The sequence below is a fragment of the Barbatula barbatula genome, assembly GCF_947034865.1.
Source record: "Barbatula barbatula genome assembly, chromosome: 7".
Taxonomy (NCBI): domain Eukaryota; kingdom Metazoa; phylum Chordata; class Actinopteri; order Cypriniformes; family Nemacheilidae; genus Barbatula; species Barbatula barbatula.
In genome coordinates this window covers 7,569,859-7,593,189 of record NC_136770.1, presented here as the reverse complement: position 1 = coordinate 7,593,189, position 23,331 = coordinate 7,569,859, and the positions used below count along the sequence as shown (strand labels likewise).

The window sequence follows — 23,331 nt, the reverse complement described above, 5'->3', positions numbered from 1 at the left end:
TCACTTCTTCTTTTTCTTCATTTTACCCTTCCCATCCTTTCCTTTCTTCTGGATCTTCCCTCCTTTCTTCTTTCCTTTCTTCAGATCCGCTTCCTCTTCACTGGCTCTGGCTGCTCTTGCACGTTTTTTGCCCAGAGGTGACCGACTGTACCATGCCTTATAAAACACAGAACATAAAATCAGTACACACAGGTATGCATATATTTGCATGTCCCACCACAAAGAAAAAACAACTGACCTTTAAGGTCTCCTCCTCTTCTTTGTAAACAGGATCTTGCCTTGCAAGAGGGGGGATAAACTCCACAGCAGTGAGAGGTCTCTTGGTCTGCTGTTCGAGGCGGTGAGAACTCAGTACAGTTTGGATTGCCTGAAGGATGTGACCCTGCGTGTAACCATCAGTGATCTTAGCTAAAGAGCTCAGATCCAGTTTGGGACCCAGCTGAGCACCTCTTGCTTGGAGCAGCTCTTTCCACAGAGCTAAATATAAGACGCACATTCAATAATTCACAAATGAGAATTGAGATATTGAGAATATAACTGTGAATGATTGTTAAAGGAATAGTCATTTCAATGTATGACTTTGGTCTGCAGAACACAAAAGAAGATATTTTGAAAAATATTGGTAAAAAAAACATTTGTCCCCATTGACTTGCATTGGTCATACACATACAGTTGAAGTCAATGGGGACCAACACTTTTTGGTTACCAACGCTTTTCCAAAATATCTTCTTTTGTGTTTTGCAGAAGAAAATCACACAGGTGTGAAATGACAGAAAATTATGTCAGAAATTTCATTTTGAAGGTGAACTATTCCTTTAAGAACTTTATATTAATATAAATTATACAGCAGGCACTTCACTGTTTTACATCACTCAGTTGAAATGGTACAATGACAGATATACATTTTAATGGCAGACACACATATTAAAAAACACTTTCTACCATTCATCTATCTACATATTGTTTTAATACACCACTAGTCATAAATACTAACACTAAAATAAAACTCTGCATTCTTACAAAATAGATACAAAATTAGCTATATTTTTATAGTGTTTTTCCAAATAAGGATGTCCCCAAAAGGCTCAGTTTTGGTCAGGTTTTGCCTGCTTTTGATTGCAAATTTGTTCCCGAAATATAGATCATTGGACACAAACATACACAGACAAATGTTTACTCACTAAGTCTTGAGGCATAATCTGGTCTAGGGATCAAAATGATCTTCTTGTAAACTTTACAGAAAGGTTTGATGTCTGCATCAAACGGTCTACGAGTTGTTCCCACAATCAAAACACGGTCTTCTGGCTTAATAGATTTCAGGACCTTTGGAAGAGTTTTTTTCAGTCGTTTTGGTTCCATCTGGAAATTAAAGGAATGAGGAAAACTGAAAAAAACGTGCTTTTAGGAACAGTGAATGTTCCTCTTTTGCCACACGAGGGCAGCAGAGGCCACCTCCTCACATTGACAACAATTAGTTTGCATCCATTGGGTGAAACAAAGTTTACTGGAGAGAATATACAAAGTTTGCTGGAGAGATGCAATGCTGAGTTTATTCAGCGAGTGTGTTAATGTAAGTTGACATGTTCTCACATGACCCTGCTCTATATAGACAAACCTCTTTCTCCAGCTTTGGAACTTTCTTGTAAAATGTTTTTTCAGCGTCTCCTATCCAAATGACAGAGGGCTGCAGCTGCCGAGCCACCTGCCAAAACACAGCAACAATGTTCCTTCAACACAGGCCAAACGGTACGACAACACAAACAAACAATCATCAGCTCATTCACAAACATACACATATCGGACAGAGCAGAAACAACAATGGCTAAAATCGACACCCTTCTCTCAAAACAAAGTGTGTGTATACTGTATACAAATGTATGCATATACATTTATATACACATTACTGCTCTTTTGTTGCACTGATTGCTTCCATTGTCAGGCCTATGTCTCATTTGTAAGTCGTTTTGGATAAAAGCGTCTGTTAAATGACTAAATGTAAATATTTAAGTCAACTATTTTATCTTATAATTTTATTCAGAAAATTTGATATGTGCTTCATCATAAAATGGTTCAACAAACAGGAAATCCTGTTAGCACCTGGTTTTAGCATGCATTAGGAGAGGTGCTGAAAGACCGCCATCCAACACAATGCTGAACAGCGAGTCCAATTGCCTCATCTTGGCTTGTTTATCTGGTTCCTCATCTAGAACCGGTGTTCCCCTTTCTCACAGGGACAACACAAATACAGTATGGCCACAACAAACAACATCTGTGGCAAACCCCACATTTCACAGGACTTCACTGAAATGATCTCTGTACACGATTTATAACTGAAGGCTTGGGTGTTTCTAGGGGGGTATGCCAATCCAACTTTAGGGAACTCACTTTTCAACCTCTGACCGAGGAGACGGTGTATGAGTGAGGTTCCCTTTAACAGTTCGCTTTACAGGCCCATGTGCATTGCATATGTTGTGTATATTTCGCTTTTTGCTATCGTGCCAAAGGAAAACGGTGATGTGGGGATACCTTTTTTGGGGGGCTCATACGTTAAACACCCGAGTTTGTTTATATACAGAGCTAAACAGTTCTTGAAATGTAAACAGCATGCTGTAAGAGGTGGAAATGTCATGTTTGTGACACAGGGTGGAATATGTTTCCATTTGCGTTATTGTTTATGTTTGCGAGTCATGTCAGGATATTTAAAGACGCTATTAAATGAAAACGAAAAATCTTATTTTTTATTGAATACTGTAGTGTTTTTGTAGTGACATATCTGTGCACTCCATTTTTTGTATTAATTTGCCCTCTTAATCTTGAGGTTAAGATGGCTTTACCTTGAAAACGATATGCAGGAGATACTGCAAGCCACTTTTGCCTGGATATTTGCCAGCAAGGGCTGTAGCAGAGAGGTTGAATAGGTTCGCCCCAGTCTCTGTGCACAGGGCATGAACCAACATCTTTTTCCCCACGCCTGCGGGGCCAGCAAGCAGCAGCGAGCGGATCAGAGGTCCTATCTCATGGACACACTGAGAACCTTCAGAAACCAAGAGAAGAGTGGGTGATGAAAACTTTATCATAGCTCACAAAAAATACATTCATTAAAACTCTGGACACACACAAAATTGTGACGAGATTCAAAGTTAAGATTTGTGGAGCCTCTATGCAGTCATTTTGTGTATGTACAGTGAAATATTATGTATACATCCAAGTTTAAAATATAAATATTATTTAGCTATTCTGATGGCTGTTGATGTGACTTTTTCATTCTTTACTGTCATCTGCTTGAATTATGGCCCATTTCCACAAATACATAAAAAAATTGTATGTAACATTAATTTATATCAGCGTATGTTAATAATGTACACGTTATCTGTTGAAAAATACTGTGTTGTTTACAAAAAAGTGAACCCACCATCCCCAGATGTTTAAAACTCTAACGCGACGCTCTTCACCTTATCATTCACCTATATTGAAAGACAGGGTGCATTGTAGAAATCTGCCCAGCAAACTCGACACTCATTTGATTAGGAAGTTAGATGTCAGCACAAAGGTTGATTGCTCTGACTGCTGGTGCTCAGTAATAAAGAAACAATGGTTAAACAGCTCTCTGGGGCTGACACACAGGTGGTGAGAGTTCCCTCTCATGGATGCCGTGGTAAAGGACTCCAACTGGACAGAGCTCAGGAAGCAATGGCCTGCCATGACTGTGAGACCACACAAACAGAAGGGTACACAAACATACGTCCATCACTGCACGTGCAAGCATCCGGCCACACACTCGCACAAGCATATCCGCGCGGACGAAAGGTTTGCTCGTGACAGGTGCTGCCCAATATCACTTCTATGTTCTCATGGAGTGCGTTATTCCACACAACACATAGATCGACCTCATCGCCTTCACTATCGTATGCAATAGTTTCCACTATTACCGCACAAGATATCATTCAGTGACCCTAAACTGAAACGAAGCATGTGCCTTTGGATAAGAAACAGACACGGAGAACATAATTGTCCTGTAGCTCAACTGGTAAAGGAGCGTGCTAGTAATACCAAGGTCATGGGTTCAGTTCCCAGGGAACGCATACATTGATCATGGGGTGTTGAATGCATCATAGATCGCTTTGGATAAAAGTGGCATTTCTTTACTAGATGAGCTTTTCGGAATAGCCTTTAGGACCTTTAACCAGCAGGGGGAGGTATTAACAGAAAAACGACAGGGTGCATGTGCCACAGTACTGTTATTTTCAACCCGACGTTGGGTATAAAAGTGACCCGTGAAATCTTGAAATTTGACTCAACAATGGGTTTAAACAACCCAGCATTTTGGGTTGAAACCCAGCATAGGTTCATATGCAACCCAAGCTAACCAGATTCACATGATAATATATCTGTCATTTTTCTTACACAAATGAACATTAGCTGCCTTTTCAACCCAAAATGCAGTGCTGCTTTAACAACTGACCTTTAAGGTCTCCTCCTCTTCTTTGTAAACAGGATCTTGCCTTGCAAGAGGGGGGATAAACTCCACAGCAGTGAGAGGTCTCTTGGTCTGCTGTTCGAGGCGGTGAGAACTCAGTACAGTTTGGATTGCCTGAAGGATGTGACCCTGCGTGTAACCATCAGTGATCTTAGCTAAAGAGCTCAGATCCAGTTTGGGACCCAGCTGAGCACCTCTTGCTTGGAGCAGCTCTTTCCACAGAGCTAAATATAAGACGCACATTCAATAATTCACAAATGAGAATTGAGATATTGAGAATATAACTGTGAATGATTGTTAAAGGAATAGTCATTTCAATGTATGACTTTGGTCTGCAGAACACAAAAGAAGATATTTTGAAAAATATTGGTAAAAAAAACATTTGTCCCCATTGACTTGCATTGGTCATACACATACAGTTGAAGTCAATGGGGACCAACACTTTTTGGTTACCAACGCTTTTCCAAAATATCTTCTTTTGTGTTTTGCAGAAGAAAATCACACAGGTGTGAAATGACAGAAAATTATGTCAGAAATTTCATTTTGAAGGTGAACTATTCCTTTAAGAACTTTATATTAATATAAATTATACAGCAGGCACTTCACTGTTTTACATCACTCAGTTGAAATGGTACAATGACAGATATACATTTTAATGGCAGACACACATATTAAAAAACACTTTCTACCATTCATCTATCTACATATTGTTTTAATACACCACTAGTCATAAATACTAACACTAAAATAAAACTCTGCATTCTTACAAAATAGATACAAAATTAGCTATATTTTTATAGTGTTTTTCCAAATAAGGATGTCCCCAAAAGGCTCAGTTTTGGTCAGGTTTTGCCTGCTTTTGATTGCAAATTTGTTCCCGAAATATAGATCATTGGACACAAACATACACAGACAAATGTTTACTCACTAAGTCTTGAGGCATAATCTGGTCTAGGGATCAAAATGATCTTCTTGTAAACTTTACAGAAAGGTTTGATGTCTGCATCAAACGGTCTACGAGTTGTTCCCACAATCAAAACACGGTCTTCTGGCTTAATAGATTTCAGGACCTTTGGAAGAGTTTTTTTCAGTCGTTTTGGTTCCATCTGGAAATTAAAGGAATGAGGAAAACTGAAAAAAACGTGCTTTTAGGAACAGTGAATGTTCCTCTTTTGCCACACGAGGGCAGCAGAGGCCACCTCCTCACATTGACAACAATTAGTTTGCATCCATTGGGTGAAACAAAGTTTACTGGAGAGAATATACAAAGTTTGCTGGAGAGATGCAATGCTGAGTTTATTCAGCGAGTGTGTTAATGTAAGTTGACATGTTCTCACATGACCCTGCTCTATATAGACAAACCTCTTTCTCCAGCTTTGGAACTTTCTTGTAAAATGTTTTTTCAGCGTCTCCTATCCAAATGACAGAGGGCTGCAGCTGCCGAGCCACCTGCCAAAACACAGCAACAATGTTCCTTCAACACAGGCCAAACGGTACGACAACACAAACAAACAATCATCAGCTCATTCACAAACATACACATATCGGACAGAGCAGAAACAACAATGGCTAAAATCGACACCCTTCTCTCAAAACAAAGTGTGTGTATACTGTATACAAATGTATGCATATACATTTATATACACATTACTGCTCTTTTGTTGCACTGATTGCTTCCATTGTCAGGCCTATGTCTCATTTGTAAGTCGTTTTGGATAAAAGCGTCTGTTAAATGACTAAATGTAAATATTTAAGTCAACTATTTTATCTTATAATTTTATTCAGAAAATTTGATATGTGCTTCATCATAAAATGGTTCAACAAACAGGAAATCCTGTTAGCACCTGGTTTTAGCATGCATTAGGAGAGGTGCTGAAAGACCGCCATCCAACACAATGCTGAACAGCGAGTCCAATTGCCTCATCTTGGCTTGTTTATCTGGTTCCTCATCTAGAACCGGTGTTCCCCTTTCTCACAGGGACAACACAAATACAGTATGGCCACAACAAACAACATCTGTGGCAAACCCCACATTTCACAGGACTTCACTGAAATGATCTCTGTACACGATTTATAACTGAAGGCTTGGGTGTTTCTAGGGGGGTATGCCAATCCAACTTTAGGGAACTCACTTTTCAACCTCTGACCGAGGAGACGGTGTATGAGTGAGGTTCCCTTTAACAGTTCGCTTTACAGGCCCATGTGCATTGCATATGTTGTGTATATTTCGCTTTTTGCTATCGTGCCAAAGGAAAACGGTGATGTGGGGATACCTTTTTTGGGGGGCTCATACGTTAAACACCCGAGTTTGTTTATATACAGAGCTAAACAGTTCTTGAAATGTAAACAGCATGCTGTAAGAGGTGGAAATGTCATGTTTGTGACACAGGGTGGAATATGTTTCCATTTGCGTTATTGTTTATGTTTGCGAGTCATGTCAGGATATTTAAAGACGCTATTAAATGAAAACGAAAAATCTTATTTTTTATTGAATACTGTAGTGTTTTTGTAGTGACATATCTGTGCACTCCATTTTTTGTATTAATTTGCCCTCTTAATCTTGAGGTTAAGATGGCTTTACCTTGAAAACGATATGCAGGAGATACTGCAAGCCACTTTTGCCTGGATATTTGCCAGCAAGGGCTGTAGCAGAGAGGTTGAATAGGTTCGCCCCAGTCTCTGTGCACAGGGCATGAACCAACATCTTTTTCCCCACGCCTGCGGGGCCAGCAAGCAGCAGCGAGCGGATCAGAGGTCCTATCTCATGGACACACTGAGAACCTTCAGAAACCAAGAGAAGAGTGGGTGATGAAAACTTTATCATAGCTCACAAAAAATACATTCATTAAAACTCTGGACACACACAAAATTGTGACGAGATTCAAAGTTAAGATTTGTGGAGCCTCTATGCAGTCATTTTGTGTATGTACAGTGAAATATTATGTATACATCCAAGTTTAAAATATAAATATTATTTAGCTATTCTGATGGCTGTTGATGTGACTTTTTCATTCTTTACTGTCATCTGCTTGAATTATGGCCCATTTCCACAAATACATAAAAAAATTGTATGTAACATTAATTTATATCAGCGTATGTTAATAATGTACACGTTATCTGTTGAAAAATACTGTGTTGTTTACAAAAAAGTGAACCCACCATCCCCAGATGTTTAAAACTCTAACGCGACGCTCTTCACCTTATCATTCACCTATATTGAAAGACAGGGTGCATTGTAGAAATCTGCCCAGCAAACTCGACACTCATTTGATTAGGAAGTTAGATGTCAGCACAAAGGTTGATTGCTCTGACTGCTGGTGCTCAGTAATAAAGAAACAATGGTTAAACAGCTCTCTGGGGCTGACACACAGGTGGTGAGAGTTCCCTCTCATGGATGCCGTGGTAAAGGACTCCAACTGGACAGAGCTCAGGAAGCAATGGCCTGCCATGACTGTGAGACCACACAAACAGAAGGGTACACAAACATACGTCCATCACTGCACGTGCAAGCATCCGGCCACACACTCGCACAAGCATATCCGCGCGGACGAAAGGTTTGCTCGTGACAGGTGCTGCCCAATATCACTTCTATGTTCTCATGGAGTGCGTTATTCCACACAACACATAGATCGACCTCATCGCCTTCACTATCGTATGCAATAGTTTCCACTATTACCGCACAAGATATCATTCAGTGACCCTAAACTGAAACGAAGCATGTGCCTTTGGATAAGAAACAGACACGGAGAACATAATTGTCCTGTAGCTCAACTGGTAAAGGAGCGTGCTAGTAATACCAAGGTCATGGGTTCAGTTCCCAGGGAACGCATACATTGATCATGGGGTGTTGAATGCATCATAGATCGCTTTGGATAAAAGTGGCATTTCTTTACTAGATGAGCTTTTCGGAATAGCCTTTAGGACCTTTAACCAGCAGGGGGAGGTATTAACAGAAAAACGACAGGGTGCATGTGCCACAGTACTGTTATTTTCAACCCGACGTTGGGTATAAAAGTGACCCGTGAAATCTTGAAATTTGACTCAACAATGGGTTTAAACAACCCAGCATTTTGGGTTGAAACCCAGCATAGGTTCATATGCAACCCAAGCTAACCAGATTCACATGATAATATATCTGTCATTTTTCTTACACAAATGAACATTAGCTGCCTTTTCAACCCAAAATGCAGTGCTGCTTTAACCTATTATTCAGTCAAACATAAACATTTTAAAAGCTGGGTTCGTCCCATTTTGATGACGCTGGGTCTTTTTAAGACTTAATGCCGGTCAAGACAAATCTCAAAATCTGCTTTCTGGTTTACAAATATTTACAGTGAGACAAAACAAACATTCAGCTTTCTAGATATTGTGGACTGAGGAAAATATTGTCAGTGTGTAGTCTAAGTACGCGGATGCAACGAAAACAACCAATGAACAGTATTAGAGTGTTAAATATGATTATTCAGAATAGAATTACACTTCCTAATCTCTCCCAACAGCTCAAACGGCCATTGTGTTTGAAGGAAGTGCACTTGACCTCAAAATATCTGTGGTGTTTATCAAGCAAAAACTTTTCCACAGACCAGCACAGTAAGTGACACTGTGAGAATTGTCTCGGTTACGACTGTAACCTCTGTTCCCTGATGGAGTGAACCAGACGTTGTGTCGAGACAGAATGAACTTGAGAACCTATCATCTTTGATCGTAAATTTCAAAAGACCAATGAACTTGACGAATGGCATATGCATGCCAATCTCCGCCCCATACATACTGGTATAAAAAGAAGACGTGTGCCCATCCATTCAGGTTTTGTGCTGAGGAACTGAGCGAGGCATTTTTTGTGCTAAGCATTATCTCCCCTACTAGAGGTTATCGACTGCTGGATTTACGGCACAATGTTGAGAGACCGACAGAAAGGGAACTGTACTGCTATCATGTGTCTTGTTCACCATTTTACAACTCCACTGAAAACATGAGTTTATAAATGTAACACTGTCCTTTTTATCTTCTGCCAGCTTTGATATGCCTCATGTTTAGTCTTCAAAGTATAATGATGGGAGTGTTTATGTTTCCATGGATATATAGTTAGGAAAACAGCTATGAATTTTACTATACAAACATATTGGGGCCGGTTAGAAAATCAAATCAAGCGGGACGATCCAGCCAGACTCGATCTCTTCTGTGAGAACGCAGAGAAACATACCTCAGGTTTGCATTAGTCAGTCATTAAAGTAGAGCAATTGTCAAAAACATTTACATTTAGTCATTTAGCAGACACATCTAAGATGTCTGTCTAGTAAATTGAGCAAACACAGCAGAGAGTGGGAATGTGTGTATTTATTTTCCGCTCTGTTCTCTTTCACTGTTACATTTTCAATTTGGTTAGTGATAGCTTGATGCTGGTCTGGATCTGTGTTTCTCAGTTGAATTTGCTACAGAACCCAGATTTGACTTCAGAGATCAAGTGGAAACCCTTCTGAAAGAATATCTGAAAAGACCTTTATTTGAGAGCGACACACTGCTTAATGGATGGTTTTGATTAGACGGTCGAGCAACACTGCCATCAAAAGCCAACGAATACTGGTCAACAAGGTCTTTCTATTGAAGCTAATACATTCAGAAAATGCAATGTAGAGATCATGGTTGATTATAATGAGATCTGTTTTTCCACGGCTTGCTTTCAGCATACACACAGAGCGTCTGTTCTCTGTGTGAGCTGTGATGACAGATCTCTAGAGAGACATCACACTGTCTCATTCCACAGGGATCTTCAGAGACGTAGCCGTGTGATTGTTTTCCTGTCGCTGACTGATGTGTCTTTGTTTTAGCACTGAGCTTTGTTTATGTGGCAACCATTCTCTGCCTAGGGCCACGAATCGCACAGGGCGAGTCTAATTATCGCTGCAACGGGTTGTTAAGGTTACAGCCCACCAGGGCAGTGTGCGCACTGTATGATCTGGCCTGATCCCTCTGTTGATCCCGTGTCGGGATATTAAACAGGTAGAAAGAGTGAATGTGGGTGTTGATAAAGTGATACAGGACACCAGGTATTGCTCTGTTATAAAAGACCCTGCTGCTTAGTAGGGTCAAGTACAGTTCAAAGGGACAGACAGGTTGTGTTCTATTCGACACACACCGATACACACATTGTGTGTTTCTCTAATCATGCTGCTCCTGAAAAATTGATGTGAGCAACTCTAAAGTTCTCTTGAGGTTCTTAACACTGTGTCTACACTGGATGCGACAGGCGGGACATTCTAATGCATTCCTAATGTCTTTTGTCGTGTTGCGCTGGTCGTGTTCCGGTGTAGAAACGGTGTAAGAGTGATAACGGATGTTTATAGTCTTAAACCAGCAGAGAAATACTTCATTATAGTGATGTTAGTAGTATGCTAGTTTCAGCGTAAGATAGCGCACCCATAGACAAGCCACAGTTTGTTTGGTAACCATCTGGTGCATATCTACTATTAATGTACTACAAAAAATCTGACTATCTACCGTCACAAAACATAAGTATACTTCAAGCATATTTAAGTAAAGTTCTAGTATATTTAAATAATACTATATGTAGTCTAGACTTTAATATCAATGTAGTTTGCTTGTAAGCATATTATTTTAATACAACTAGGGACTAAATTGGCCCCATTTATTAGTTAATTAAAGTAGCCTATACTTTTAAGTTTTCTTTTAGTGTAACAATAAACGTTGAGTATACAACTACAACTGTTTTTGTTTGTACTGCAACTACACAAGTGTACTTACAGGTATAGTTTACAACTTCGATACTTGCTATGTCAGAATACCAGTATGTGAGCCATTTGTTTGAATTTGTATGATGACTCGGAACAGAGTGGACTACAATGTTTGGCCAATCTAGTAAATCATAGCTGTTTAGACTCACCCAGAGGCAGGACGCCATAAAGTGCAATGAGCTGCCTGATGTCAGAGAGTGATGGCATGGGCTCAATGTCTGCTTGCCGCAGGGTAGTCCCCAGGTAACTGTACTCGCCTGAAGAGACAAATACTGCTTTAGGTACAAATGGTGTTTTAGAAAAATGACACGACACACATCATCGTTGGCCGCTTGCCACCACAACATCATGCCAATTGTTATGACTCTGGTTTCCAAGCAAAGTAAAAAACAATGTCCATGAGTGACAAAGTTGTTCCGACATGTAGGAACCAATGTGTTTTCTATATTTTAAACGGCACAACCCGTTCTTGAAGGATCGGAATAAATAGAAACAAATACTTGACTAATTGCAGTCTCCAAGATTAAAAAATGACAACTACATCTGGTATCAATAAAAAACATTTGAAAGGAAATAAGAAAAGAAATACTCAAATATTCTATGCAATTGTAGAAAAGCAACTTTTATTTTATAACTGTCTTACTATACTAAATTAAGATTGTCGGATCTGCGGGGGCTGTGTTTGTGTGTGGCTCTTTAACCGATCGTTTTCATGTAAGAGAGAAAGATCTTGTGACTCTTGATTTCTATTTGAATTTCGTGCTATTAAAGAGCAACATGATGCAGTTGCTATGCAGTCCAGTTGGACCAGTGATGAGTCATAAGATGCATGAGGGCGCGATTCAGGGTTGAACACGTGTATGTGATAAAGTTATGTTTTCCGTTAAAACCAGTCTATGTCCTTGGGCTTCTGAAACCAGTTTTATGCAGTAAGAGTTTTAGCTAAATGTCAATGCAAATGTTGACTCCAAAGCTATGGCTCTTTAAATGTGGACATTAGGCACTTGAGCTGTCCATATTAATTTTAAGCAGTATCAGCCAGAGAACTGAGAAGTTTACTAAATAAAAGTAAAGGCGATTCGGAGCTTATAAGTGTGACAGCACCCATTGACTGGGACAAATGTCTCTGCTTTCATGCATGTGACATTTAGACTCTGCCAAGCAACAGAGAGAGAATGGTTTCTTACTGGGCCTTCGACTTCTTGTGCCAATCCAAGATCTGTTCTTTGCTGATTCTTAGGAAATAACTGCTAACAATGAAACAAGTGAAACACGAGAGTTGTTCCAGGAATGACCCTGGTTTGTTATCTACCTATGTAGTCTGATAACTTGACATTCATCGGTCTGATTATGATGCCTTCCAGAACAAGTTCCTCATACAGGGATTCTATTGTCCTAGAGAGGCAAACAGACAGTTTGAGAGACAGAAAAACAGAGCATTACGAACAAATGAATAAACTGATCAGTCATGCTGTTTATCTAATGCAATTCTCTATTACATAGCAGTGTTTAAAGCCAAGCATGGATTCTTGTGCTCCACATGGAAGTCAGCCAGTCACCCCCTGAGCTCCAAACCATGACACTCACAATGTTGGAGCACTTTCCAGAACTATAATTTCCATATTACAGAACCCTCATAACCTTTACCACACTACGCCCAGGATATGATTCAAACAGTGGCAGGGGTCAAAACACTCACTTCTTCATTAATGATGAAACTATATAACAATATTCTAAAAAGATAAACATTATAATCAATCTATTTTCACAAACCTGTCAGCTGTTAGATCTTTTTCCTTTTTCTTCTTTTTTCCAGTCTTCCTCCCCTTCTTCTTCTTCTAAAAGCATGAAGAGGTACGATAGCTTAGAAAATCAGTTTTTGGTTTTGTTTGGAGAATAACACAATGACAATGGACAAGGGCAGATACATATTTTGTCAAAGCACAATATTAATTTCTGGTTTCTATTAGAGGAGACAGAAATTAGTCTAAATACAAATCAATATTAGATCAGTTCAAGCCTGTATGATAATATTTGAAGGTTATTTCTCTCTCTCTCTCTCTCTCTCTCTCTCTCTCTCTCTCTCTCTTTATATATATATATATAAATATATATATATATCTATATACAGTATATTATGAATTCCGGTTTCAGAAAAAATTCAAATGATGTCATGGTTTTCTCATTATCATGTTAATCCAAACCATTATTAACTTTCTTTGCAACAGATGTAAATGACTAGGTGTTTGGGTGGCTTAAAAACAGTAAATTATGACTCATAATAGTGCTATTCATTTGTGGGGTTTTGTACTGTTTACTAAGAGGATTGGTTTTGGAAACACACAATATTTAAACATCTTACAGTAAAATGGTGAATTATCAAATGAGGGTAAGTAAATGTCCACACATTTTTTTAGGAACTAAACCCTTTGCCAGTTGAGGATTCCTGTAGCTCAGTTGGTTGAGCCTTGTGTGAGGTTCATGGGTTCAAACCCCAGGAAACACATATACAGACATACAATGTATAGAACAGGTTGACTGCGCTACAAGTCTCTTTGGATAAAGAAGCACATGCCAAATGCATACAATGAAACAAATGTTCTTACACTAGAATGAAAAGTATGAGCTTTAACATCTGGTATCTCGACAATACAAACAAATTAATGTCACTATAGTCACTAAGGGTTTGCATGTGTGTTTTGTCCTTACTATCTTGTATCTGTGTGTTTAACTTTTAGTACAACCATTTATATGCATCTTGAAGAAGACTTGATTATGATTCAGGGCTTTTCCAAACCACAAATGAACCAGAACAGCTCCAACAGCCAGATATTTTGTTCATGATCCTTCATTGGTTCATCAAAATATACAACAACAAAGCTTCAAAATATGTGTCATCAACAGCCTTTGTTTTCTCTGAAACCACCTGACTGAAGGCCAGAGAACATTGTGTTTTCCCAAAGTATTTGTAATGGAGAATCTCTAAACATTTAGCTGTTCTCAGTTTTTTATGATATAAAATGGGAAAACACCCAGCTGATGGAAACAGCTTTTCCCCAGAAAAACACAGATTTCTCTGTAACAGACAGCCTTACATATTGAACTCTCACTAACATTAGCTCAGTTTGGGTGTGTTACGTGTTCTCCTCAAAAACAAACCCTCCCTGTTACATAATACATTTCAGTTTGCAGTACCCAAATTGCGTGGCTGGAAAAAAGAACTCAATCCGTTTCAAAATTCCAGCAAGTTCAATGCAAAAACTTGGTGAGATGAATTAGCGTAACTGGAATTCAGTCCCACGCTAGCGGAGCTGAATGGGGTTTGTGTGTGCCTGCATTTGCAGGATGATTAATGATAAAATATCTTATATGTCAGACGGACAAGCGTCTGTGACCATTTTAGCTGTCAAAATCTCTCACTGAAAAACAACTCAAGCAGGGTGCAAAATACATGGAGGAATCTAGTGCTTGTGTAGGCATGCGATGATACTTTCTTCTATGTTGTTTTTTGTAGATGACACAATAGCGACTAAAATCATATCTATATATTTAAAGGTATATCCGGTTTATTAATGCATTTGGCAGACACTTTTATCCAAAGTGACTTACAGTGCAAACATGTTTATTTCAGTATGAGATCCGTGGGTTCGGGGAAAAGTTTAAACACAATGCTAATGTAATGCTCGACATATTGAGCTACAGAACAGAATCTATCCACCATCTTTGCTTTTATTTTTTGAAATATTTTGACAATTTTACCCAGGTTTTTGGTTCCCAGTCTGCTTGGTCATATATTGCCCAGTCTGTGTGTGCTGTTTTAGAGAAGGTGGTTAAAAAGGGGCCTATCAAAACACAAGCTTACGAGGGCAGGACATCTTTACTAATTCTCTATCCAGCCCACATTCCTGCTCCTGAGGGCAGATCACTGTATGACCCCAGGGCCCCTCACACGAGATGAATAAACAGGGGGCAGAGAACATCTCGAGATCTGACTCGACCCAGACCTTCAAGAGATACAATACAGGGCTTTGTGGTCGCCATCCATAACCTCAGCAGCATCAGGAACCACCTGTGCACTGTCACTCATGCAGGGCATTTAAAATGAGTTAAGGTTTTATCTGAAAGGAGATTTCCATTCTGGCATTTACCTTTTTACTGCTTTTCTTTCCTTTTTTCTTTTTCTTCCCCTTATCCCTGTCTATGACCAGCTTGAGGTTCTTTAGTTCCTGCCTCATCAATTCATCCACCTAAGATAAACAGTGAAACAGAGATAAAACAGAGGAAGAGAGAATGAAATATGTGGTGTGATGCGATGGGACACTGGGCAGACTAAACTCAATGTGTTTTTACGTAAAGAACGAACAATTGTGTATTTTGTGTTTTTATAGACTGTTATGTTGATAGGTAAATTATATATTACCAATTGTAACATATTCCTGGATAATGTTTCAACCAATTGCTCAGATTTTAGGGTTGAGTTAAGAGTTGATGTTATGGTGAGGCTTTAGGACAGTGTACATCATTCTCATATTCAATAGTCAATAAATACTGAATTAAGACTGGTTCTTGATCCAGAGTCAACATGAGTATGGATTTCTTTCCTCCCACCTGAACTCTGAGCTCCACTTCAACCTCCAATCTCTTCTCCTCTCGCACCAACTGAGCATCGAAATGCTGAAGGAAGTTCTGTTTCTCATCCCGGTTATGCCAAACCTCTGCAACGATAAATCACATTACACCAACAGTACCGATATGATCATACCACCGGGAACGGTCATTTACTAAAATACGTAGCATAACAGAAAATCCATTCATCTAAATCAGCAGGAAAAAATGCTCTAGTTGGACACAAAGCATCAAAGTAGGGCCAGGACAATATCAGTCAGTGTGTGTGTAAAGGAGGAAACAATTCTGAGAGAGGTCTGGTGGGTCTCAATCGTTGCTCCTGAGTGTGAAGTGTAGAGGAAGCACAGGTGCTGTGGTCTGGGTGAGAACGCTGCGGCTGATTGTCCTCCGTGCTGCGCTCTCACGCGCCACATCCTGACAGGAAGTCCATTTCCACCCACTTCCTTTCCCGACTAGAGGCAGTGTGCCAGGGTTATTCGGAACTGGAACACGGATGAATGACAGGGCCTGACCTCTGAGTTTGAAGTTGTTGTTTTTTTCTCTTAGTCTCGATTATTTGCATAACATTTAATTTGGTGTTATTAAAGTATTTGGCAGATTATTTTATTCAAAGTAACTTACAAAGTTTGTGCATTCCCTGGGAAGGGAACCAACGATCTTGGCATCGCTAGGGCTGTGATCTATTAACCAAGCTACACAATGGAGGGTTAAAGAAAAAAACACAACCTCAGCTAGTGTGACAGTATGATGTCTTAAAACCACAAGTACATCTTTTTAACTAACAATTACATCTTAAAACCTGCTCTGTCAAGTTCGCCCATTGGTCAAAGGGCACTGATGGTAAAACTCACTCTGGTGGAACCTAAAAATAAGCATCCAACTTAGAAATGAGAGCCTGCTATAAGGTCAGAGGTCAAACTGTCCTCCACAAAGCCTCCTTTTCAGAGTCCCATTTTCAAAACATCCCCAGGCAATACGATCCACATAATTGCCTCAGTCCTTCAGAGGGATGCATTCACACAGTCTGACCTGTTTGTTTAAAGACAAAATTCACCAAACTCCCTTGAAAACACACAACTGCTAGGGGTCACCTTTTTAAACCTGCTTTATTGGCACCGGAGACCTCTGATGGTGTTCCAAGCCCACACAGCACAAAAGAGGGAACAACCGCTACTGGGGATGAATAGACAGGCAGCACAATTTGTACATTTCTCTTGAGCTGGCAACCACTGTGAGAGGGTTTTGTGGGAGTTGGGCGGCCACACACATCTGCTCCGATTGAACGTGGTGTGTATACAGCACATTTGCCACCCACCATATGGAGCTTGAGTGAAAAAACACTTCAAGGCTGGAGGGTGCTCAACTGTATCTACTCCACCGGGCTCCACAGTGGCCTGCTGACTTTATGATATAGGCATTGTAACATTTGTGAAGATTTTTATTATGGTCAGTGTGTAGACACAGAGCTCGACTTTGTCTGCCAACTTGGGTTGTTTCAGTCTGTGTTGTCCAATAGACACTTCCTTAACATGGCTCCTTACTGTCAAGAGGCCAAAATGAAATCCATCCGTCACATCCAGTAAAGTGCGGGTGAGTTTCCCAAAACAGCCTGTAGCTCTGGGGATCATGCTGGCTATTGCTTGATTCTGCGTAAATGTGGTGCTCACCTTTTCGCCTCATTACAATTAAATAAACCCACAAAGTGATTGTATTTCAATTACAGACAGCTGATAAAACATTGTGTTGCCGATTAACTCATATAGCAAAGACCATCAGCTCTAATTAGCTGTCTCAAAGGCAGGATGTAAGACATGGATTTAAGTGGGTTGCTTTGCATGCTTAACATATTACATGATTTGAAAGATTTTTAGGTCAGAATGGCTGATCATACAATTTACAGTGACATAAAAGTGCTTGTCAGTTCTGGCAGGATAGATGCTAAATAATGTTGTAAAGACAGACCTTTTTGTTACCTACTTTAGGTCAACACTGATGATAACAGTTTAGTTAATGAATACGAGCAACACAAAGTGAGATGCCGATCACGCTTACTCACCCATGTCAAATATTTGGGAGGTATAAGCTCTGATCTCTGCTTTTAATTATATGTTTAAGCTTCGTTTCTGAGGAATGTAACCCTTTGCTCCATGGATTGTGCAAGGTGACATTTAGAGGACAATCATAATGAAAAGAATTAAGTGACTTTGACTGGGCATATAATTGCTTCCTGCAAGGTTACAGGTGCTCCGTTGCTGCACATTATTCCAAAAGGCATTTGTACATGTACCCCTTCCCCAACCCCCCCTACATTTTCATTTAGACATACATTTACACAAACACATTTTTACATACATGCATATCACATTATGTTTTTACATGATCCTCTCACTTGCTTATAACACAGGTATTTATATATATATATATATATATATATATATATATATATATATGGTAGTGGTCTAGCTTTTGTTGAAACTAGTAGCTTTGTATTAGCTCCTTTTGTACTATTGCGCTTTTATGACATATCGCTTATTGCTCCCTGAACTCTTTGTAAGTCGCTTTAGATAAAAGCGTCTGCTAAATGTAAATGTATATAAAATAACCTCAATTGCAGTATTTTGTGTGTAACAATACTACAGTAAACAGACTCATAGTCCAAGTGACAACTGCACTTCTACTGTGTCGACTGATCACACTTGATCCTTGTTTTGGACCCTAATTCCATTGTATTAAGCTCAACCTATACTGCACTGAACAAATACCAAAACTACTATTGCATTACATGTATTGCTGTGGCTCAGTTGGTAGAGAAGGACAAGGAGCAATACAAAGATCATTCCATTACTTCCAAACATACACAATGGATAAAATGCACACCCTAAATTTACTGTATGTTGATTTGAATTACTGCAGAGTATTACAGTTACACTACAGTGGACAACAAGTATCTTGCATCAAGCATTACTATTAATCACCACTTAAAAATACAGTTCACCCAATAACTCTGGCTTCATTTACTCACCCTCAAGTTGTTCCAAATCTGTAAACAAGACAATTGTTCTGAAGGTCACAATTGACTACAACAGTAGGAAATTATTTTCATATAGGAAAGCAAAGAGTTCTGGGGAACTTTTGACTACCATTGTAATTTTTCCAACTATGGTAATCAATGGTGCCACAGAACTGTTTGGTTACAAGCATTCTTCCAAATATTTTCACAGATAAATGGCCTGTGTCTCCTTTTTGGTGCTGCTAGATTTAAGTGCTGCATTCAACACCATTGACCACAGCACGCTCCTACATTACAAATTATGTCGGTATTAAGGAAATAGCTTTGAAATGGCTTAGATCTTATTTATGCGAACGTTTTCAATATGTAGCAATAAACAATGAGGTATCACGGAAATCGCAAGTCCAGTACGGTGTACCACAGGGCTCAGTCTTAGGGCCTATGCTCTTCGCATTATACATGCTACCTCTAGGAGATATAATAAAGCGACTACAAAGTGTTACTTATTGGACCGAAAACTGCCATACGTAACAACCAAGAATACTGCTTAACTATTGATGGATGTTCCATAAAACCCTCATCTTCAGCAAAGAATCTTGGCATTTTATTCGATAGTACTCTGTCAATTGAGAACCAGGACTACAACACCTGTAAAATTGCATTTTTCCTTCTTAAAAATATATCTAAACTACATCATATGCTGTCACCATCAGATGCAGAGAAGCTAATTCATGCCTTTATGACATCAAGACTAGATAACTTTAATGCACTATTAGGTGGATGCCCTGTAGGCCTATTACAAAAACTCCTACTGGTCCAAAATGCGGCAGCTCGAGTTCTTACACGTACAAAAAAGTATGAGCATATTAGCCCGGTTCTGTCAACCTTGCACTGGTTACCTATAAAGCATCGCATTAACTTTAAAATCTTGCTTATTACCTATTTAGCCCTGCAAAGTTTAGCTCCTAACTACTTTAGTGAACTTCTCACATATTACAGTCCTTCACGTGCACTACGCTCTCAGGCGTCAGGTCAATTGGTAATACCTAGAATTTCAAAATCAAGTGCAGGCGGCCGATCCTTTTCCTATCTAGCGCCTAAATTTTGTAACAGTCTTCCCTGCACTGTCTGGGAGGCAGACACACTCCGACAGTTTAAATCTAGACTAAAGACGCATCTTTTTTATCTTGCATACACTACACTATCATAATATATATATTCCAAAGATGTAGGCTGCACTAGTTAGATCTACCGGAACCAGGAACACTTCCAATAACAACTGATGTATTTCTTGCATCAAAGAGTGCAGAACAGTACTCTACTCTCAGCCAGTCTTGTCTCATTGTTCTAAGGTTAACAGAGCGGGCAGGGTGCAATCCATACCCAGACCTGACAAATGCTGTGATGATAGAGCTGGACGAAGGACGTGGCGACTACAAAACTTCAGCCCCGTTTAGATTATTAATGATAATCTTAAATCTTAATTTTTTTTATTTTGCCTTGTTGTGCAAGCACTGTCAAGCTTGTGCAGAGGCTGCAGCTTCTGCCAGAGGGAGACTGGAATCCCCTGTTATGCCTGGTTTCCCTCTGAGGTATTTTACTCCTCCAATGGAGTTTGGGTTCCTCGCCACCGCCACCTCGCCATATTGTTTTGCACTGTTTGCCTGGCCGGGGGGGCTGCTCGAATTTGATAGTCTTATTTAATTAACACTACATATAGGAATTTATAGTGTGTCTGAAATTTGACCTGTGTTTTGACTTGCATAAGTTTATATGTTTTGCTTATAGTCAATGTTTACTTGTACAGCTGCTTTGTAACAATGAAAATTGTAAAAAGCGCTATGTAAATAAAGCTGACTTGACTTGATATATAAATATAACGAGAAAATTAAGTGATTATTTAAGAGATGATTAAGCATTTAAGACAAACACCTAACAAGCAGAATCACTAAAGGAATGAGAAACACAAGAACTACACTGACATCCAGTCGCAACATTAGATGAAATCAACAGAAGATGAAACAAGATATTAAATCACTCAAGATTTCAGTAAACCAGTAAACCTTTACAGCTTCAATTATTACTGACCAAATTATTTATGTAAGAGTCATTGTTGAGAATCTATATTGATGTTTCATTGGTCAAAAGATTATGTCACCATTATGGTGGTCAGTGGTTGCTTTAGTTGGGCTCTTAGCACACTTACCTTTTAAAGCAATGTTTAAATCAAATTTAGTAGTGTTTATGCATAGCTAAAGAAATGCACTTACAAAAAACAAGTGGTTTTTGCTAGTAAGATTTAAGGATGAATTTCATAATGTAGATTCATCATTTTCTTTGGATTATTGAATTAGGCACAGGTATCACAAAACTGTAAAAAGACAAAATTCTGTTAAACAACTGACAGCGCAGAAAATGACAAACTACTGCTGCTGAAGAAAAGACATCAACAGTGGTGATAATTTATACATGACGCAGTGCATACTGGGATTTTCTTACTATGGCGGTACCCAACATGCATTGCAGCATTAAATTTTTGGAGATTCATACGCTGATTCTTAATGTCTGTGTGCGCCCAAAAAAAACTTTCAGTTTAAAATGTACACATGATAAATTATGTAATCGTGTTTCGTTCTGCAAAGTTGTCAATACAAACCTGAGATGTATTAATAATAAAACATTGAATAGTGACCTTGAATGGACTCAGAACAAGCCACAATGACTAAATCCCTAATTAAGACTCACTAACACTTGCTAGCTTTATTGCTTTAACACATATATTATACGTACCTAAAAGAGCCCAGCTAAAACAAACACTGACCACCATAATGTTGACATCCTATTTTTGACCAATAAAACATCTAAACCTTTGACAGAAGAAATACATTGGTTAATCCTGTTTGTTGTTTACTCAGATCTTGAGAGATTTCATGTCTTCTTTATCTTCAGTTGATTTCACCTACTGTTATGATTGGATGTCAGTTGTAGTTCTTGTATTTCTCGTTTCTTCATTGGTTGTGTTTGTCAACAGCAGGTGTTCATCATTAATGCTTAATCATCCCATAATTAATCACTTAATTACCAGTATCTTCAACACTGCACTTTACTTAAATACTCTGTAGAGTTGGGCCATATGCACTCTGAGCAGTGTTGATTTAACACTGGCCATTTTGTTGTGTTTCACTGTGTTCATCAGAAATAATAAATGGTGAATAAATGATGACAGAATTTTTATTTTGGGGTAAACTGTCCTTTTTGTTTGTCACTGGGTTTGTCACTGTCAAAGTGCTTGTCAACTTTGATTACACAGTATCATTAAAAATAGTTTTTTTTCCATTTACCTAAAAAGCAGCAAATTTGGACATACAAGGTTTTATAGGACAGCAACGTTATGTTAGCTGCTGTATTTGGATAGCTTTTTAACTGCAATAGTCTATTATTGTATTGTACAGCATCATTACAAACTACAAAACTGTACTTGACATTGCATAAACGGAAAACTCCAATCGTGCTGCAGTTTTACTATAGGAAAGTGGAAGCACTTTTGGAAGTGGTTAGATTAAGCGTCAAAGACTGTAGTAAGGATGAGTTAATGTCCATGAACTGTCTATGTATAGGATGAAAACAAAGAGAGCATTAGCAGCTGCACAGAGGATCCACTTCAGGGAAAATCTATACTCTATGTAGCATGACAGATTCGGTTAGACTTCACTGAGCTAAAAGCCAAATGCACAGCTGTGAGATTAATGTGATAATCAGTGATTTCGACACTGCTCTTTTGCATTTAAATACAGCTACATAGGCTAAAGGAGCAGTAAATATCTGATGTTTGACAGTCACGCTTTTACAGTCTGGTGACTGACTTAAAAGACAGTTTTCCTTATCAGATTATGACCTAGAAGAACGACTTTAAAAGACACTGCAGACCTCCCCCAGGTAACAGAAAGTAAATGAGTCACTTATGTGCGGAGGAGAAAGGAATCTTATGGTCTGTGGGTGACCCCAGAGATGTTTGTGATGGATTGGAACACAACTAAAATGGGGTTGTCTGTGGTGATTTCCCTCTGGTGTGTGATGCACAGTGCAGTTTGTTGGTGGAAGTTCTCTAATCACAGCGGACAAGCAACAGAGCAGGATGTTGACTTTCCAATCCATCCTGGAAATGGTACACTGACATGCCTAAAATGTTTTTTTTGCCAGTAATCTTTTGGTTGAACTGTTCCCAATTGACGCAAACAGTAACACACACTCACACAGAAAAATGTTAATATGTTTTTGCATCTACGTCTCTTCCTTTTCTTCATGGATCAGTGAAACGCAAAAGTGCAGTCCAGTCTTTTCACTTCCTTTAAGGCTTTAAAAATGCTGCTTGCCATTAAACCACGGCAGCTAGAGAGTTGACAGACAACTGCTGTTGATTATAGAATGTGGAGGAGCTGGACTGCAATGTGGCGTCAGGAGACTCG

The 23,331-nt window shown here is 39.1% G+C and overlaps 1 protein-coding gene across 1 annotated transcript in view; it reads right to left on the bottom strand.

The window, feature by feature from the left end:
* Nucleotides 1-23,331, bottom strand: part of LOC306896559 (dynein regulatory complex protein 11-like) — a gene marked incomplete at its 3' end in the record, with an annotated part of 32,800 nt that continues 9,469 nt past the window's right edge. Inside the window, exons 10-19 of the mRNA XM_079460663.1 lie at nt 15,838-15,944; nt 15,378-15,476; nt 13,003-13,067; nt 12,542-12,624; nt 11,379-11,486; nt 2,835-3,034; nt 1,616-1,702; nt 1,182-1,359; nt 239-477; nt 1-156 (exon numbers count right to left, since the gene is read on the bottom strand). Coding sequence (XP_079316789.1) covers nt 1-156; nt 239-477; nt 1,182-1,359; nt 1,616-1,702; nt 2,835-3,034; nt 11,379-11,486; nt 12,542-12,624; nt 13,003-13,067; nt 15,378-15,476; nt 15,838-15,944 — 1,322 coding nt within the window. The remainder of the gene's footprint in view (nt 157-238; nt 478-1,181; nt 1,360-1,615; nt 1,703-2,834; nt 3,035-11,378; nt 11,487-12,541; nt 12,625-13,002; nt 13,068-15,377; nt 15,477-15,837; nt 15,945-23,331) is intronic.